Genomic DNA, 16,568 nt, shown 5'->3' with positions numbered 1-16,568 from the left:
CAAATTTGTGGAATGACACTCACTTGCCAACTAAATTTTTTGATAGGGTCTCTACACCCCATTACCTGGCCCACAACCACAAGCACCTTGTTGTTTATACACTTGTGAGGTTTGTATCCCACGTTGAGAAAATATATATAAAAAAATAATGGTTAATATATATAAGTGAATTCAAACTCATTAGTTTAGGCCTTTAAACTAGAACTGGTGTCCTAATCTCTATATTAACTTACTTTTGTTTGATTCCTATTGTTTTTCTTCCTAACAATTGGTATCAGAGCCAATAATTACTTTTCATTGTTGTTGGGTCAATGTAGAAGAGATTCACTTGAGATTTGTGTCACACATTATATATATATATATATATATATATATATATAGTAGTTAATATATTTAAATGAATCCAAGCCCATTAGCTTAAGCTTTTGAGCTTAATATATATATATATATATATTAATTTACTCATATTTAAATCCCTCGTTGAGGAAACGTTTTCCCAAGCACAAAATAGATTTGCAAACAATAAAACAAGTTTTCATGCTTCATCTCATGACCTATCGTGGAACATCATGAAGAATTCACAAGACACCATGGACCCGGACAAAAGAAAACAAAAAAGTGTTTATCCAACCACATGGTCATATCAACATCATTCGTTAGGTAAAAGTTTAATATTAACTATATTTAGCTAATATAATAAACTTTTTACTCTTCGAGAAGATTAGCTAAAGAATAATAAACTTTTTACTCTTCGAGAAGATTAGCTAAAGAATTTGTTAAAAAAATGTATAAAAAAACAGTAACTATAATAAAGAGTTGCATTTTTTTTTACCAATTATTTTACCTATTGTTGCTAGAGATGTTCAACGCAAGATATGTACCACTTCATTTGTTAATAAAGGTAAAAGTATTCTAACGTGACATAAAGGTAAAAGTGGTAAAAGTGGTTGACTCCTCTCGATTGCTTGTAATGTTTTTGTTTTAAAAACAAAAACATAAGGGAAAGTGAAAAAGCGTAAATAAGCCCATACTTTCCCTTGATAAAAGAGACATTTTCCCAAGCATAATAGAACATAAATACCAAAACAAGTTCTTATGCTTCATTAATTAGAAAATAATAATAATAATAATAATTCTTATGATGAAATTAAAAGACAAGAGAAAGAAAACAAAACAAAAGAACAAGTATTAAATCCAACCACAAAGTTGTATCAAACCATTTATACGAACATTGTTCAGATATTCAAGCTGCATTAATTGCATAGCATCTAAAACTAAATATTTACATTCCCTTAATAAAAAATAATAAGAAAGAGATTTTCCCAACCATAAAATAGAACATAAACACTGAACAAGTTTCTGTCTTCATCTCATTATGCCATAAGAGTACATCATGAACAAATCACAAGACCACCATGGATCCAGACAAAAAACAACAAACAAAAAAAACAAAAAAACAAAAGACCAAGAATCAAATGCAACCACAAAGTCATATTCACATCATTTATATGAACATTGTTGGGAGAGTAATGCTATACTTATTTCCACTTCTTTACACCAAATTTTTCATACTCATAAGTGACTTTTAAAACCACAATTAAATTAAAATCCAATAAAAACTTATCACATAATTATAATTTTAAAAGTCACCTATGAGTGAAAAAATTGTGTAAAGAAGTAGGAATAAGTGTAGCATTATTCTTGTTCGCATATTCAAGCTGCAACAATTGCATCGTGTCTGGAATATATATTCCCTTGATACACATGCATTGAAGTGAACTGCTACTGACCATGAAATAACATTCAAGAACAGAATAAATTGGGCATAAAAACGAACCCATTCTCATTACGATACATCTTTGGATAACATTTGCAAACTTGAATTAAATAGTACTCCTACTAACATATTTACAATAGGATATAAGAGGAGACACCCTTTCCCCTCTATTTTCAAATACACTCAGAAACACACCCAAAACCCATTTCCCAACCGGCACTTTGAAATAACATACACTATTATCCAAAATGCTGTTCAAAGAGATTAGTTGAACAATCATCAGTCCCTTAACCGATGACCCAAACCCTTTTCATCCAAAATACACTTTTGGAATTCAAATAGACAATTCATCAAACACTTTGTAGGCATTTATTTATCAACAAAAACAACAAATTTTCAATTCTAACAAATACCAATTTCAAGAACAGCAATCCGGGCACCGAATCAACCCGTTCTCATTGCACTCCAAGCACCTCTTCACCCTGTCTTCCTCCTCATCAAACAACTTCCTACTCCCATCGCAATTCGTGCACGGCACGAACCGCACATCGCCGCAGCTGTCGCAGACGAACCCAGGTTCCCGAACCGGAAACCCTTGAAGAATTTTCCCCATTTCGCCAATTTCGAATAGCTGTTTGATCATTTCAGCGCCACCCAGGTATTTCCCTCGCACAAAGACCTGCGGCAGAGTCACATTCTTCTCTCCCAACACGCTCTGGAGCTCCCTCCGGTACGCCGAGTCCATCGACACGTCCCGCTCGTCGACCCACACCCGAAATCCCCGAAATATCATCCGCACCGCGTAACAGTCCTCGTAGGTCCTCCGAATCCCGCGCAAACTCGTTAAGTACACCACGATCCGGTCCTCCGTGCCGGATAACCGGATCGTAGAGGAAATATCCGGAACCGATTCGACCGATTTCGGAGCCGCTTTGAGCTTGAATTTCGGTTCCTCGGGGCTTTTCGGGGTCTCAAAGATACTGCAGAGCTGCTTGACCTTACCTTTGATGGAATTCCCGGCAGACCGGACCGATTCCATGGGGTTGTAGAATCGCTTCAACGGACCGGACGCAGTTCGTTCCAGACCAGCCTGGAGGTAGGGTTTCAGTGGCGCGCGCAAGGTAAGCGAGCGGTTGAAGAACAAGGAGGAGGAAGGCTTGGATTTGCCGGAGAATTCCACGTTATTTTCGAATTCTGCCATCGAACAACAACCCAAATTCGGCCCAGAAATGCCAAGAAACGACGATCTAACGGCGGTGGAGTGATCGCGACGACCGTGGCCGTTGGATGCGTGAGTGGCGGTCTCGGTGGCGGTGACGGTGACGGCGGAGAGATCGAGATTTTGAGGGTTTGTTTGTTCGTTGGTTGTTTTTTGTTTTGAATTTTGGGTTTTGGTGTTGTTATCAAAATGATGTTGTTTTAGGTGGATGCTTTCGGTTTCCAGAGCTGGACGGCTCTCAAGGCTCGCTTTTTGAGGATTCAAGATACGTACCTGCAAAGCAAGCATTTTTTCGTTGTATATATATATATATATATATTTATATATGTCTCCACGTAGAGAGAGAGAGAAGAGTGTGCGCGGGCTTTCAAAAAGCTTTTAGTAGTTAATTAATAATATAATTAATTATAATACGGCAACCGACTATTTAGGGATTGATTGAGAGAATGAGAGGTGTGTTCCTCCTGCCTGCTAAAGGTCTGACTATTCTTCGTTTTTTTTTTCTTTTTCTTTTTCTACTTTGAATTAAAGACGCGGTTAGACCTTTTTATTTTAATCATTGCTTTGTATTTTTTTTTTTTTTTTTTAATTTTTTAAGATGAATTGATCTTCTCTATCTCGGCCTTATCATATAGAAATTTAGGGTTTATATGTTTTGGATTTTTTTTTAATATATATATTGGGGTAAAATATTTACCAAATCATAGAAAATATGATAAACTTTGTTATTATTATGTTTTATTATTTGTTGAAAAAAAGGTTATTTCACTCAAGTAATTAAAGTCGTTTTTAAAAGATGTTATAGATTTGTTGGCCTACAAATAATTTCAATACTGTATAATAAGAGAATAAATGAAACTCAGTCAATATTGATAGGAGGACAAACATATAATTGGCTAGTGTGTTTTATAGAACCATGCTTGTTGAAATAAATACAAATCGATCCACAAAATTCATATAATTCCTCGTTGTCGCCAAATGAAACAAGGATAACAATATACAAGCATAACATGTAACAACTCAAGAAAAGTAGTAGGCATATTTGCGCTATTACTTCAAAAAAACTAATCAATTTAAAGCTTCCATTTTTTTCTGAATCGGGAATACACTTGACCAGGCTATTGGGGAAGAAAAGAGCATTAGAATTGTAGCCATTAACTTATAATTGTGGCTGCTATTGAGTTAGAGGAACACACTCGAGATGAATCTCCAGCACACCTCTCTCAACATTCTGCAGTCTGAGACTGATTTCCTGTCTGACCATGCCATCTACTAGGCTGATGATACTATCTTTTAATAGGGTGTTATCCTTGCTTGCTAACCACTTCCCAAGCTGCATTGACTTCTTGTTCGTGGAGCTCTCATGGGCTTTGGCGGCGACAACCAGGGGTTGAATGTCAATCTCAGCCTCACCCATAAAATCGTCGGTTGAGAACGTATCCTTGTCGTAAACAAGCTGCATAAACCGTTCCCAAAAAAGGCTAATAAAAATGATTAAACGTTGCTAGTAACATGATAAGAACGCAAATAAACCAGAAATTATTTCGTGTTTTTACAGAAAGACGTTCATTCGTCTATGATATGATGGTGGCATAGAGGAACAAACTCTTGGGGGAGGAGCAGGAGGGTGGTGGTAAACTATAATGTTTTCAAGATTTGTTTTACTTTACCTCCATATACTCCAGGCCTTTGAAGTAGATTTCAATGAAATTATGGATTTTTAAGGAGGCACTTTCGAGAGAATCAAGAAGAAAAGAATCTTCATCTAATTAGGTCCTCAGCAATTGAAAATGATTGGCTTAAAAGAACTAAAAAATATTACTCAGTGTGCATTCTACCTATGCAGGGTCCAAAGATGGAGAGATCAAGATACCGTCTTAACCTTCCAAGAATTGTGACAACATGCTTGCATTTGACAGCCCCAAGATTTTTACCAATATTAAACCCTAAGAAAAGATAATCCTGCCTAGAAGCTTCACTCATATTTGGTGACAAAACAAAACTTGTCATAAAGCTTCGCTTTTATTGGTTACATAAGAAACTTTTATCCTTCCTAAGATTGCCTTACAAGATCAGCATGCAAATGGCATCTGCAGGACATTTTCTATCTAGGAAAGGATCAATTGGTCTACAAATAGAAGAAAAGAGAGCAACTCCGACCAAGATTTGCACAAGAATGGTTCCCAAGGGGGCGGTCTAATATTTGATCCTATATTGTGTGTGTGTGTGTGTTTAATGATTTCCCACCAAAGCATCTTACTTACCAATTTTAGAGGAGGAATGTTTTCAGGAATTGACAGCATTAGACTTTCATTCCATACTGGATTCAGGTTGCTCTTGATGACACGTGTCTTTACCGACTGCGATAAATATATATATGGAAAAATTATATTATAAACATGGTTGAATCCATTGGTTAGTAAAATACAACGATAATAATGTCACAGATAAGGAGAAGAGGCTCACTTGATTACCCAACGCAATGATGACATAAGGATCACTAGTCATCACATCCCTAATAGCTAGATTGGTGCCTTTAACCACATTGACCTTAATCAATCCAATGAATTCAACCATACCTGCCTATAAACAGTTCATTTGAAGAAATAAGATTTAGCATCCATATCAAACTCAAATTTTGAAATTAGCAAGTACATTTTTAATGTCCTTTTTTTTTTCTTTTTTTCAACTTGTGATATAAAATAACTGCTGGTTCACATTCAGTTTTCTACAAGATAATATTAACAAAAAAAAGAAAAAGAAAAAGAATAGAAAAGATGGGACCAAAAAACAAAAGAATGAAAACTTATATCTTGTTCCATTGTTTGGTCTTCCGAAGAAAATGTTTACTAGGTTGCGGCCCTCTACACTTTTAATGAATTTGCATTACTTACCAAAAAAGAAGAAGAATGAAATAAAGTTTAATGTCATTTAGTTCTCACAGCCAAATTTTCTCTCCAAATCTCACCTATTTTAGAGATATTTTCGGATGACGCTAAGAGCAATGTGCTGATATATTTTCCCTTATGCTTTCTTTTCTCTCTCCTTGACAAACAATTACAGGAAAATATGAAAATTTAATGAATTTCCTCTTTTCGTTTCCTCTAGGGATGAACAATTTTTGCATACGTGAAAACAGGATATTAAATTCCAACAGAGCAATCATTCACAGAAGTGCTAGTGTGAAACAATCCAATTTTGGCTCATTTTTGTAGTTCACAAACTTTTGTGTGACCTCTTACTTCCCCATACACCAATGTGATGAGCCAATACTTATAGTCCTTATAGACAATGTAGAGCATAGACTTCTTTAATCACTCCTTTATCACTTGAAGGAAGAACAAGTGTATCTCATTGCTACAGATACGGTTTTATCAATAGTATATATATTCAGACATTTCCCTCCAACTCCACCAAATTGTAGCATTAGTTTGTCACAAATGTCTTGAGCAAGTGTGGAACTTGAACTACTCGATTGGGCTGTGCTTATATTCTACAGACAAACATACACAGTTACACAAACAATTGTAGTGTATATGACTGACATTTATTTAACCTTCTGTTCAATAATGTTTCCTTGACTTCCTCCTTCCTGTGTTTGTGTAGGTGCAGATACATTTGAACTTTTCTATAAACAAATTGTTCTAAACAGCCTACATGTTATCACTTGCAAGCAAAACAGAAAATTCAATGTGCTTGTGCATGGTCCGAGGATGTATAATGTTTCCATGCCTCTTTCGAAGGAATTCTTTGGAGTTCAAAAAGCATCAAATCTAATTCTTCAATCAAACAATATTAGAAAGAAAACACAATTTCCAGTAGCATATTTTATATCCATAGCCAGCTCCAAAGACAAAAAAAGAAAAAGAAAGTGCACTTAAACATCTGCATATACCTGATAAAAACAGAAATTAACCAAATGAAAAAGTCGTTACCAATAGATTGCACTTCTTAGAGGCCTTGTGCTCAGAGTCTTTTCTTGCCCAGCTGTTACGAAATGCCTGCCCAATACGAGTTCTAGTTGCTTGTTTCTCGAATTGTTTCTTGTCATGTGCAAAGAAAATGCTTAAAGAACTGCTTGGGGATGATGAACTCCTTTTATGAGTCGACGGGAAGGGGCAGAACAGCTGGTCATTGGAATCCGAAAATTCTAGCATCTCATATTTTCTCCTGAGTGTTCAACAATGTTTCTGGTTCAGAATAGTAAATGTCTCTCATTCAAAAGTATGACAAGTATTGTATTAGCATTACCTAATAAAATCCGATCGTTCCTCTATAGAAGAATCTGGTTTTGGTTTTTCAAGGTTATTTGGGATGCAAGCTTCATACTTCTGGTTAACTGCAATATTTCCACCCAGAGTTTCCAAATTATCGACTTGTTCATCTGTCCATTCATCTAGCTTCACTGATAGAACCTGGTACATTTTTGGATTGAATTAGAACATCCAATTCCAAACTTCAACAGAAGGAGAGAGGCGAGAGAGAGTATAGCTACCTTAGTTGAAATCTGCAATTGAAATCCTACCAAAACCCTACATATCTCTGATTAAAATTTGATACACTACATGTCAAGCTACCAGAGTTGTTACCCGGTAAAATGACTTTACTTACCCTCCTAACCTGCTAGGGATCCTCCCACACATGAGGATTCAATGCAGAAACAAAGAAATTTTGAATCTGCTCAAATTTGTCAATTCCTCAAAGTGTTCTTGTGATATTTCTTTCTTCAATGGGCAGTTATATTTAAGCTTCTTTGTTATAAATGAGCTCTGAAATTTTTTTACTTCCCTTGGCACACACTTAGAGAGACAGAGAGAGAGAATTCAAGGTAGCAAAGTGTGTCACCAAAGACAGTCCTTTGGGAAAAGTATCGACAAGGCAGGAAATCTTGAAGAATCAAGATTAGTCTTTAGATAATAAGATAGGTTTCTCTACCAGCAACTATATCCAGCTAAAGTTAATAGCAGGATGCAGGCCCCAATGCTGCTTCTAGTTGGCCCAGCACAAATTTGGCATTATTATACAATGTGTTAAGACGAGCTGATAATAATTATCTGAAACCCTTCTGAGTCATACCATAAAGACAACATCAAGTAGTTGTTATAAGCCTTGTGGATTATGGATGGTGATTCTGGCTTGATAACATCTATATCACCGATGTCTCTCTTTCAAGTTCTATAAAGAAGTAAAAGACCTACTCAATCAAATTTTGAAGGCCTCAAAGTGGAAAGATAGTGCCAATACAAGGTTATATAATCTGTACTCATGAAATTTTGTTTTACAAGACTGTGTCAAGGAGCATAATTGGAAACTATACCTTTGAAATCTGCACGCCAAGGCTTCTATGTACACCAGAACACTTGATACAAATAAATACTCCCAGATTTGAGGATCTGACAATGACCAGATGAACAATTATGAATTAAGTAAATATAAGCTATTCATTTGCCCATAATAAACTTGACTAAACAGTATGAGCAGTTTTCCTTCTGTGTAGATTAGTGAGAAATCAATAGATATGTATGCTGAACAATTGCATCGCTCAAAATAATACCATGAAATAATGCCTTAATTTTAAAAAATAATGACAACAAAAGACTTCACAGAGAGAGAGAGAGAAAGCGGTCTTTTCAGGAAGAGGGGCATAAAAGATTCATTGGCAATGACATTATTAATCCTATTTACTCAAGATATGATAACTTACACCCATTTTGGATCTGGAGTTCCACAATCTGCACAGAACCTATTACCAGATTGATGTAACAGACTCTCCAGTCTTAGTTGCGGACCTAGTTAATAAAAAATACAAGTTGCGAAAGTCAGACATTGCTGCTTGAACTTTATCAAGCGATTTGTTTAGAAGACACCGAAGGAGATATCATTTCCTATACACAGAGTTGCAGATCAAACATCAAAGCATTTAAGTACTTTATGAAGAGTACATACAAGAAAGCAAGCTATCAAAATTTTTGGCCAGAAAGTTGTGTAAGAATAAAAATCATTCAGTGAAAGGAATAATTCAGATTTTGGAGATAATATGACATGAATAATCATCTAGTTTGGTAAATATCATATCAGTGTATGAGCTAGACTCATGATCAAAATAATTGCATGATTTTGATAGCCCATATCTATGAATAGGACATGAATTTCACTGGTGAATACCAATAAAGTGTACTTTGACCTTGAACCAAGAATTTCATAAACATCCGGTGAAAGAATAAATACCTGACCTCCCATTTGAAAAGCTAAGATTTGGAGGAGGAACAGGAGCTTTAATATGTTTGTAGTGGCAATAAACTTACCTCTAGAGCACTAATCTTTGCTAGGAACTGACCATATAATATGTTCTTAATTTGTTGGATAGGCCTTTGTGTTTCTCATTTATTTCAATTACCAATTGGCATTCATAATTTGATAAACTTTAAGAATGACACAAACTACCACCACATGGGTCAAGGACTAGGAAAAGGTTGATAAGCTAGTGCAAAATTAAACAAGAAATTAAAACATCAAGTCTCAACATACTGGAAGATGAACATCGATCTGTTTCGCTACTCCAACTTGGTGTGTCTAAACATAAGAGATCATATAAGCTTGATGCTGACCCTACATATGGAATATTTGTCATCAAATAATAGACCATCATAAAAGTTGGCAAGAACAGGAAAGTCACACCATAAAGTTCTGCACCAAAGGGAAGCTATGTTTGGTATCAAAAAAGTAAATGCTACTAAAAACTGATTAGCATTAAGCAATCATGGAGATTAACAATAAGCATCAAGATGCTGTAGCATGAGAAAATCTAAGAAGCTTACTCATATGTTGGTAGAGCGCACCTTCCCAAACGATCATCAAAAGCAAAAGAAAATGATTTTGTGTTTGGGTACAAAAATTGATCATATTATTAAAAAATGAGGTGAGTATAAAGTTTCATAAGGTCCCACAACTGAAACTGGAAAAGAAGAAGCATCAAGAAGTGCAGTCTTCTTGGATTGAACAAGATTGAACATATGAGCAGAGCAGTGAATGTCCTCGAGCAGATTTCATCAATTTTTTTCAAGTATAGCTGAAACTATCCCATTTATCCTGTTTTGGAAATTTCTTGCAAATACTCTGGAAAGTACTACTCATTATCTTTAGGGGTCATTCTACTAGACTTCTTGTCATATCACCTCGATATGATCAATGCGGCTTTTGAGAAACATCAAACAAACAAACATCATCTTTGCCACTAGGAGAGCAAAAACCTGAGGAGGCATGATTTCAAATTCTAGACTGCTAACTTATACCATAATTTTTTGACCTTCATGAACGACTCGCTTGAACCCCCTTAAGATCAAGAACCTACCAACTATATGTTCCATCGTTAGAGGAAGAATCATCCCAAGACACTTCATAGGGTATGCAGATGAATTGAAAGGATTTTACACTGATGGACCATCGGCGCTGTATTATATTAGGTCCTTCAGTTTGGCAATTTAATGATTATTGACTACCATTTATACAAGCAAAGAATTGCATTTGTAAGTTTGGGAATCTAATGATGGCCCATTGACTTTTTCTTTAAGAAATAATTAAGATCAATGTTTAATATCTATATGGGAAGCAAAAAGAGAGGAAAAAAGAATTATGCGCAAAACATTTTCAGCTAAAACCCCAAGACAAAGCCCCATATGTACTGGTAATTACTTGTAGCCACCTTGGAGTTGGAGTGGAACCTGGCTTCACTTTTACCTAATGAAAAAAGGTGGAGAAAGAAAATAGGTTAACCAAAACAAAGATAAAGCCAAGAATAATCTAAGTTAAATCACTTTCTCAACCCTTCATATATTAACCACATGCTATCTTCATTTTATCCTCTCAGACAAGGTGCTCCTTTTTACAAGAATAACCTTACTAGTATTTATCAAACTAAAAAAATTCAAAAGCAAAATTTTAATCAACACATACTTTCAGTTTCAAAAATTTTTTATGCAACCAATTCATTACTTTCTTTTCTTTTCTTTTCTTTTCTTTTTTTGGCTAATTTACTAGTATTGTCTGGATGTTACTATAATTTTGCCTCCTGATGACTTTAGCATACTGCAGAAAGATTCATGCTTTGCTATCACCATCACTAAGTTCTCTTAACACAAAATTTATTTACTTATAATGACAAAAGACAAAAGTGAAACAAAACATTCCATAATATAATTAAGACAATTCTGCATAATATCTTCATTGGGGAAAAAAATTTAAAATACCTGAAACGTCACTAAGTTCTCTAACACATTATTATTTCCTTAAAATGAAAAAAAAAACAAAAGTGAAACAAAACATTCCATCAATGACTAAGACTGTTCTGCATAATATCTTCCTTGGTGAAAATAAAAATAGAAATATACCCGAAACATTATTGGGATCGGAATTAATCTCTCGCTGGGTAGACATCTCCATGCCACCAATATTTTCAAACGAAATCATGAAAACTGCTATTTGAGAACACCCACCTTATCATTTTCTTCTCTGCATCCAATGACACGGGTGTTACAGACAACCCAAATTTAGAAACTTTCCAGGACATAAAAAGAAAAAAAAAAGGGTATTTATCTCTTACAAATTGAAATATTTGATTGCAAAATAATCTGAATGAAAAAGGGTGTTCCTGTCAGCTTCCTTCCTGCACGAAACGAAATGGGTACTCAAAAGAAAAGCCAAGAATCAAACATTTTGGTGAGAAATACAACATATTGTTCATGAACGAGCAAACCAGCTAAATACCCATCAAAATTGAGAAAAATATACGTTGGCTGAAAAAAAAAAAAAAAAAAAACTCAAGCTTTGGGATCATGCATATACGAGAAAATGGATAATCCAGGAAAAACAGAAGGGATCTATACCAGGAATCTGCAGTGGATTTTTCCCCCTTTTTTTTGCCTTATTTTATTTTTTTTATTTGTATTTATTCTTTAAAAAATTGTTTTATTTTTTAATATGAATAGAATGTGAGTGCCATGAAAAAATAAAGTCAAAAGATTGGAGAATCGGAATTTTGGGGAATGATACGGTTCTGGTGGTTGATTCTTTGATTGGCCAATAAACATTCAGCTAGAGTTATCCCCACGCGCTTTTTTGGAGCGTAAACATAAACTAACTTTACATGGTACACCTCTTTCACCATTTATTTTCATCAATTATATATCATCTATAATTTCTTTAATTTTGATAATTATTTGTTTTAAAAAATAAATAATTATATTTATTAATTTAATATTTAGAATTTTTTTTTTCCTATAATGAACTACATAATCATTGAAATTATAGCAATGAACCAAAAAAGGAACAACATAAGCAACAAATTTATAAATATAGTTAAACTCTAGATATGAGATTTCTTCCTTAGGATACAATCCATATATTTGTGTTGGAAATAGTAGGTGTTCTTTTAGTGTTCTCCTGGTGTTTTTTTATTGTAATGTGGTTTTTAAAATTATCATTGAATTTGATATTATTGTTATTAACTTTTAATCTATTGGTGATTTTAAAAGTCACATCACAATTATGAGAACACCAGGAGAACACTAAAAAAACACATAGCATTTTCCTATTCGTGTATCATAGATATCACAAATATTTGAATAATAAAAGGCAATTTCCAATCGGTTCCATTTGTAAAATTATAATCTAGGAAAAACTTCAAAAACATAACAAATTTTAATCCACTAACAAAAAGGGAAGATTGGATAAATAATTCCGGAGTCAAATGGGCTTTTTGGTTTTGTTTGGAGATAGATGGACTTAATGATGAATTTAATCAAAATTCTAAAATAATTTATTCCAAATTTACTGGTAATTTTAAAAGATACATAAACTTTTAAAGGATAAAAAAAATAGGTTTTTTGAACCCTTAAAAGTGTTTTCAATTTCTTTTACCGAACATGTACTTTTTTTTTTTTAAATAGACTTTTTAAGTGTTAAATGCACTTTTAAACCTCTCAGACACACACCCAAACATGCCTTTCTAACATCTAACAAATGGTTTTTTTCCTCTATCACATTTTATTATATTTAAAAAATTATAAATATTGATGTGCCAAATTGTCAATCATTATAGAAAAACCAAGAGGGGATAAAGGGGGTTGTTGGCCAGTTAATGGCGCGTGAGAGAGTTCTAATGGTGTTGGCGCGTGCAAATACAGTTGCATAGTGACTGTTGTGCACGTAAGTCGTAACCACTAGCCACCATTTTTGTCTTCGTGCCGACAACACGCAAAAATGGTAACTAGTAGCCGGGTCGGGTCAAAGCTAATTGGACTATCATTTTGTTTGCTATTTTTTATTTTCTTGTTTCTTATTGGTAGTCTATTTATTCGGGTGCTTTCATTCAATATATTGAAACTTAAGGGTGTTAAGAGAGCAAGTCGCTCATGAGCGAGCTCGGCTCGGCTCATACTCGACTCGAATATTAAATGAAACATTTCGTGAACACGAATTTTGGCTCGAATATTAAATAAAGCAAGCTTGGCTTAACTCGACTAAGCTCGTGAGCAAACTTGTATAAGCTCGTGTATATATATATATATATATATATATAAATTGAGTAACAAATAATTAATTATGTATTTTTATGATTGGCTGATCCCCTCCCATAAATCTCATTATTCATTAAAATCTTAAGATTGCATTTATTTTGGTCTTAATTTGCTCACCAGATTTACATGGGATTTTATATTGTGTTTATTAAATCCTATAAAATTGCATTTCCTAATTGGCTCATTGCCTCCCATAAATCTCATTATTCATTAAAATCTTAAAATTGCATTTATTTTGGTCTTAATTTACACACCAGACTTACATGGGATTTTATACTGTGTTTATTATAGCCTATAAAATCTCATTTCCTGATTGGTTGATTCCCTTCCATAAATCTCATTATTTATGGAAATCTTAAAATTGCATTTATGTTTAAGTGTTAGAATACGAAAGTTTCAGAGCCTTTGATTTTGCCAACTGTTTCGCAAAAATTGCTCACGACTGCAGCAATCAGCCTCAACAGCTGACACATCGCCTCGAAAATGCTACAATGTTTCAATCTCCAAGCCTTGCGAGCTTGCACCCATCCATTTCTTTCATTTCCTCATCTCTCCACTTTTACTCATACAGTCATACCAAAACCCTCGCCGCATCTACTGCTTCTTGCTAATTGGTCTCAATCAAACTCAAATACATGATAGAGAGAGACCGAGATGCAGAGATTGCAAGAGAGATCGAGATGCAGAAATTGCGATGGTTGAAAGAAGAAGACGATGAAGCCAAAGATGAGGGGTTTCCAACCATGGGTTGTTGTGAGCTAAAATCTTAGCCTTTCATGTGTATTTTCTTTACGCCCATTGTTTATAAAAGAAAAATCACATTGGTTGGGTAAGATTTCACCTACGTTTGATTTAGGTTGAGATTTTGTGATGTGTTCTTGATATGGGTTCCGGCTAGAATAGTCGAGCCCGAGCTCGAGCTCAAACAGGGATTCAACACTATTGAGCCGAACTCAAACAACAATCTCAGGCTTGAGTCGAGCTCAAACTCGAGCCCGAGCTTGATTCCAAAATAAACGAGCGGAGCTCGGACAGTCGAAGCTCGCTCAAGCTCAGCTCAATTACGCCCCTATTGAAACTTTTAGATGCATGCTACCACTTCATAGCTTCATATGCCCAGCAAATTGACTCTTCTAGGTTTAGAGGATCCTTTATAAAAATAACTTTACTAATTACATAATAATTTCGAAGCTTCTGAGCTCTAAGCAAGAATTTTTTTTTAAATTTTTAATTTTTTAATTTTTAATTCTTAAAAAAAAAAAAAAACCATTTAACGTATGATATATCTTATTCTATGAAATGTTGTCGCTCTTAAATAGCTCCTAATTTAAATAAAACTTTCTTTAAAACAATATTAATGCAAACAAAAATTGACCCTTCCAAGTTTGGATAAATTCTTATAAGAATTACTCATTGGAGACTTACAAACCTAGCCAGGGGACATGTTTCTTTTTCTAATTGAATAAAAATAAATAAATAAATAAAGCCACTTAACTCATTCATGCTACTCGGTCAAAAATTACTATTTTATAACAATTCTCCATTTAAATAAAATTTTATTCAAGGCAATATTGCGCAACATAGAATTTTCTATTGCTTAAACATTGAATCAATACATTTTTTTCCCATTAAAAGTAAGGCATGTATTTTACTATGATGAAGCTGGTCTATTCTATTTGCTTAAGATGTCTTTTCATAATTTGTAAAATTCCATTATCTTATGTAATTTTTATTTTCTATAAACAAAGCCTTTTGTGTAGTGTCTTTAATATTAAAAATAAAAAAATAAATAATGTCTTTCCAAACAATTCAAATTTTATCTGTTCTTAAAGAAAGTGTTTATCGTGCTTTTCGAGCTAATATATCAAAACCTTTCGAATGGATGCATTGATATAATACCTCTTAATTATTTAGTCATCCATCTTCACTTGTTTATTGAATTGCACTCTTACATGTATTAATGTATACTTTAGTTTTGCTAAAAGTCACATGTGAACTTAAATATGATCTTAAAACATTAATTTGCTCTAACCAAAAGTCACTTTACTAAGAAATGTAATACTTAAAAAAAGAAAGAAAAAAGAACTATTAAGTGGCGGGGTCTAATCATTCACTTGCATATAAATGCAAGGGTTTAAGCCTTAATTATCATTTCGAATTAAACTTCAAAATAAGAAAGTCTTTAAAGTGTGAGAAAAAAGATGGTTAGAAAACTTATAACGGTGATGATGAAATTACTTATCCTTTTCCTCCTTAATGTGCAAGCAAATAAACTTGCCATTACCTCGTTCTATCCGTCTTCACCTCCCAACCCACTTTCTTATTTCTCAGAAGTTGATGAAGGAGCTGCAGCTTTATAGATAAAGTTAAAGGTTGCGAACATTTTAAAACAGCTGCAACATTGCCCCAATTTCAATATGAAGTGTGTATTTGTGAAGGTTTTAGTCTTTGCTTGTATTTTAGTATATCCGTAAAACCAATTACAGTGGCTAAGTACCTGTGGTTTGCACCAAAATCAAATAGTCACCTGAATTTTTAAAAATATCGCAAATAGTAGATGTAATAAGCTAATAAACATACTTGGTACTTCTGTCAAGATTTTGTTAAATTTTTTAACGGAATGTCACGTCACCCTTACACGTGGGTGCCACGTGGCGTGGTACCTGAGTTTTTAAGTGCCACGTCATAGTTTACTTTTTTTGAAAAAAATAATCCAAAAGAAAACGAAAAACCAAAAAAACATATTTTATTTTTAAAAAATTCCAAAAAAAAAGAACCAAAAACAAAATATATATATATACTAGGGTGGCCGAACCACCCCAGGCCAAACGGGGTGGCCGGCCACCCCCAAACGGCCGGTATGGGGGTTGCCGAAGCACCCCCTTAGGCCAAGGGGGTGGTTGGGCCAAACCCTCAATTTTTTTTTAAAGGTTTAACCCAACGGGGTGGCCGAACCACCCCCTTATGCCATGGGGGTGCTTCAGCCACCCCCATACTA

General features: G+C 34.3%; 2 protein-coding genes across 4 annotated transcripts; both read right to left on the bottom strand.

The window, feature by feature from the left end:
• Positions 1-1,819: 1,819 nt before the first annotated feature.
• LOC132185414 (uncharacterized protein At5g39865) lies at positions 1,820-3,275 on the bottom strand. The gene has a single exon (XM_059599194.1). It carries the CDS (start codon positions 2,976-2,978, stop codon positions 2,196-2,198), a length of 783 nt encoding a protein of 260 aa, XP_059455177.1. The 5' UTR covers positions 2,979-3,275; the 3' UTR covers positions 1,820-2,195.
• Positions 3,276-3,869: 594 nt separating this feature from the next.
• LOC132167630 (probable ADP-ribosylation factor GTPase-activating protein AGD11) lies at positions 3,870-11,965 on the bottom strand. 3 transcript variants are annotated; one of them, XM_059578638.1, is made up of 12 exons: positions 11,879-11,965; positions 11,596-11,658; positions 11,384-11,504; positions 10,689-10,733; positions 9,525-9,605; positions 8,701-8,785; positions 8,314-8,389; positions 7,248-7,411; positions 6,932-7,166; positions 5,463-5,579; positions 5,261-5,356; positions 3,870-4,452 (listed from the first exon to the last, which is right to left on the bottom strand). In XM_059578638.1, the coding sequence occupies exons 3-12, from the start codon at positions 11,460-11,462 to the stop codon at positions 4,171-4,173; spliced, it is 1,260 nt and encodes a 419-aa protein (XP_059434621.1). In that variant the 5' UTR covers positions 11,463-11,504; positions 11,596-11,658; positions 11,879-11,965; the 3' UTR covers positions 3,870-4,170. The 3 variants fall into 3 exon arrangements, with proteins under 3 accessions (XP_059434621.1, XP_059434623.1, XP_059434622.1); XM_059578640.1 differs by lacking the exon at positions 9,525-9,605; XM_059578639.1 differs by lacking the exon at positions 11,879-11,965 and having other exon boundaries at positions 11,596-11,726.
• Positions 11,966-16,568: the final 4,603 nt, after the last annotated feature.

Source organism: Corylus avellana, chromosome ca1, assembly GCF_901000735.1.
Source record: "Corylus avellana chromosome ca1, CavTom2PMs-1.0".
Taxonomy (NCBI): Eukaryota; Viridiplantae; Streptophyta; class Magnoliopsida; order Fagales; family Betulaceae; genus Corylus; species Corylus avellana.
This window is presented reverse-complemented; position numbering and strand designations above follow the sequence as displayed.

Excerpts from the sequence above, each read along its gene's own strand:
- LOC132167630 (XM_059578638.1), bottom strand. The coding sequence starts at position 11,462 with ATGATTTCGTTTGAAAATATTGGTGGCATGGAGATGTCTACCCAGCGA. Across the intron at positions 5,580-6,931 it reads CTAAGAAGTGCAATCTATTG|GCAGGTATGGTTGAATTCAT; the intron begins GTAACGACTTTT and ends AACTGTTTATAG. Across the intron at positions 5,357-5,462 it reads TCATTGCGTTGGGTAATCAA|TCGGTAAAGACACGTGTCAT; the intron begins GTGAGCCTCTTC and ends TATTTATCGCAG.
- LOC132185414 (XM_059599194.1), bottom strand. The coding sequence starts at position 2,978 with ATGGCAGAATTCGAAAATAACGTGGAATTCTCCGGCAAATCCAAGCCT.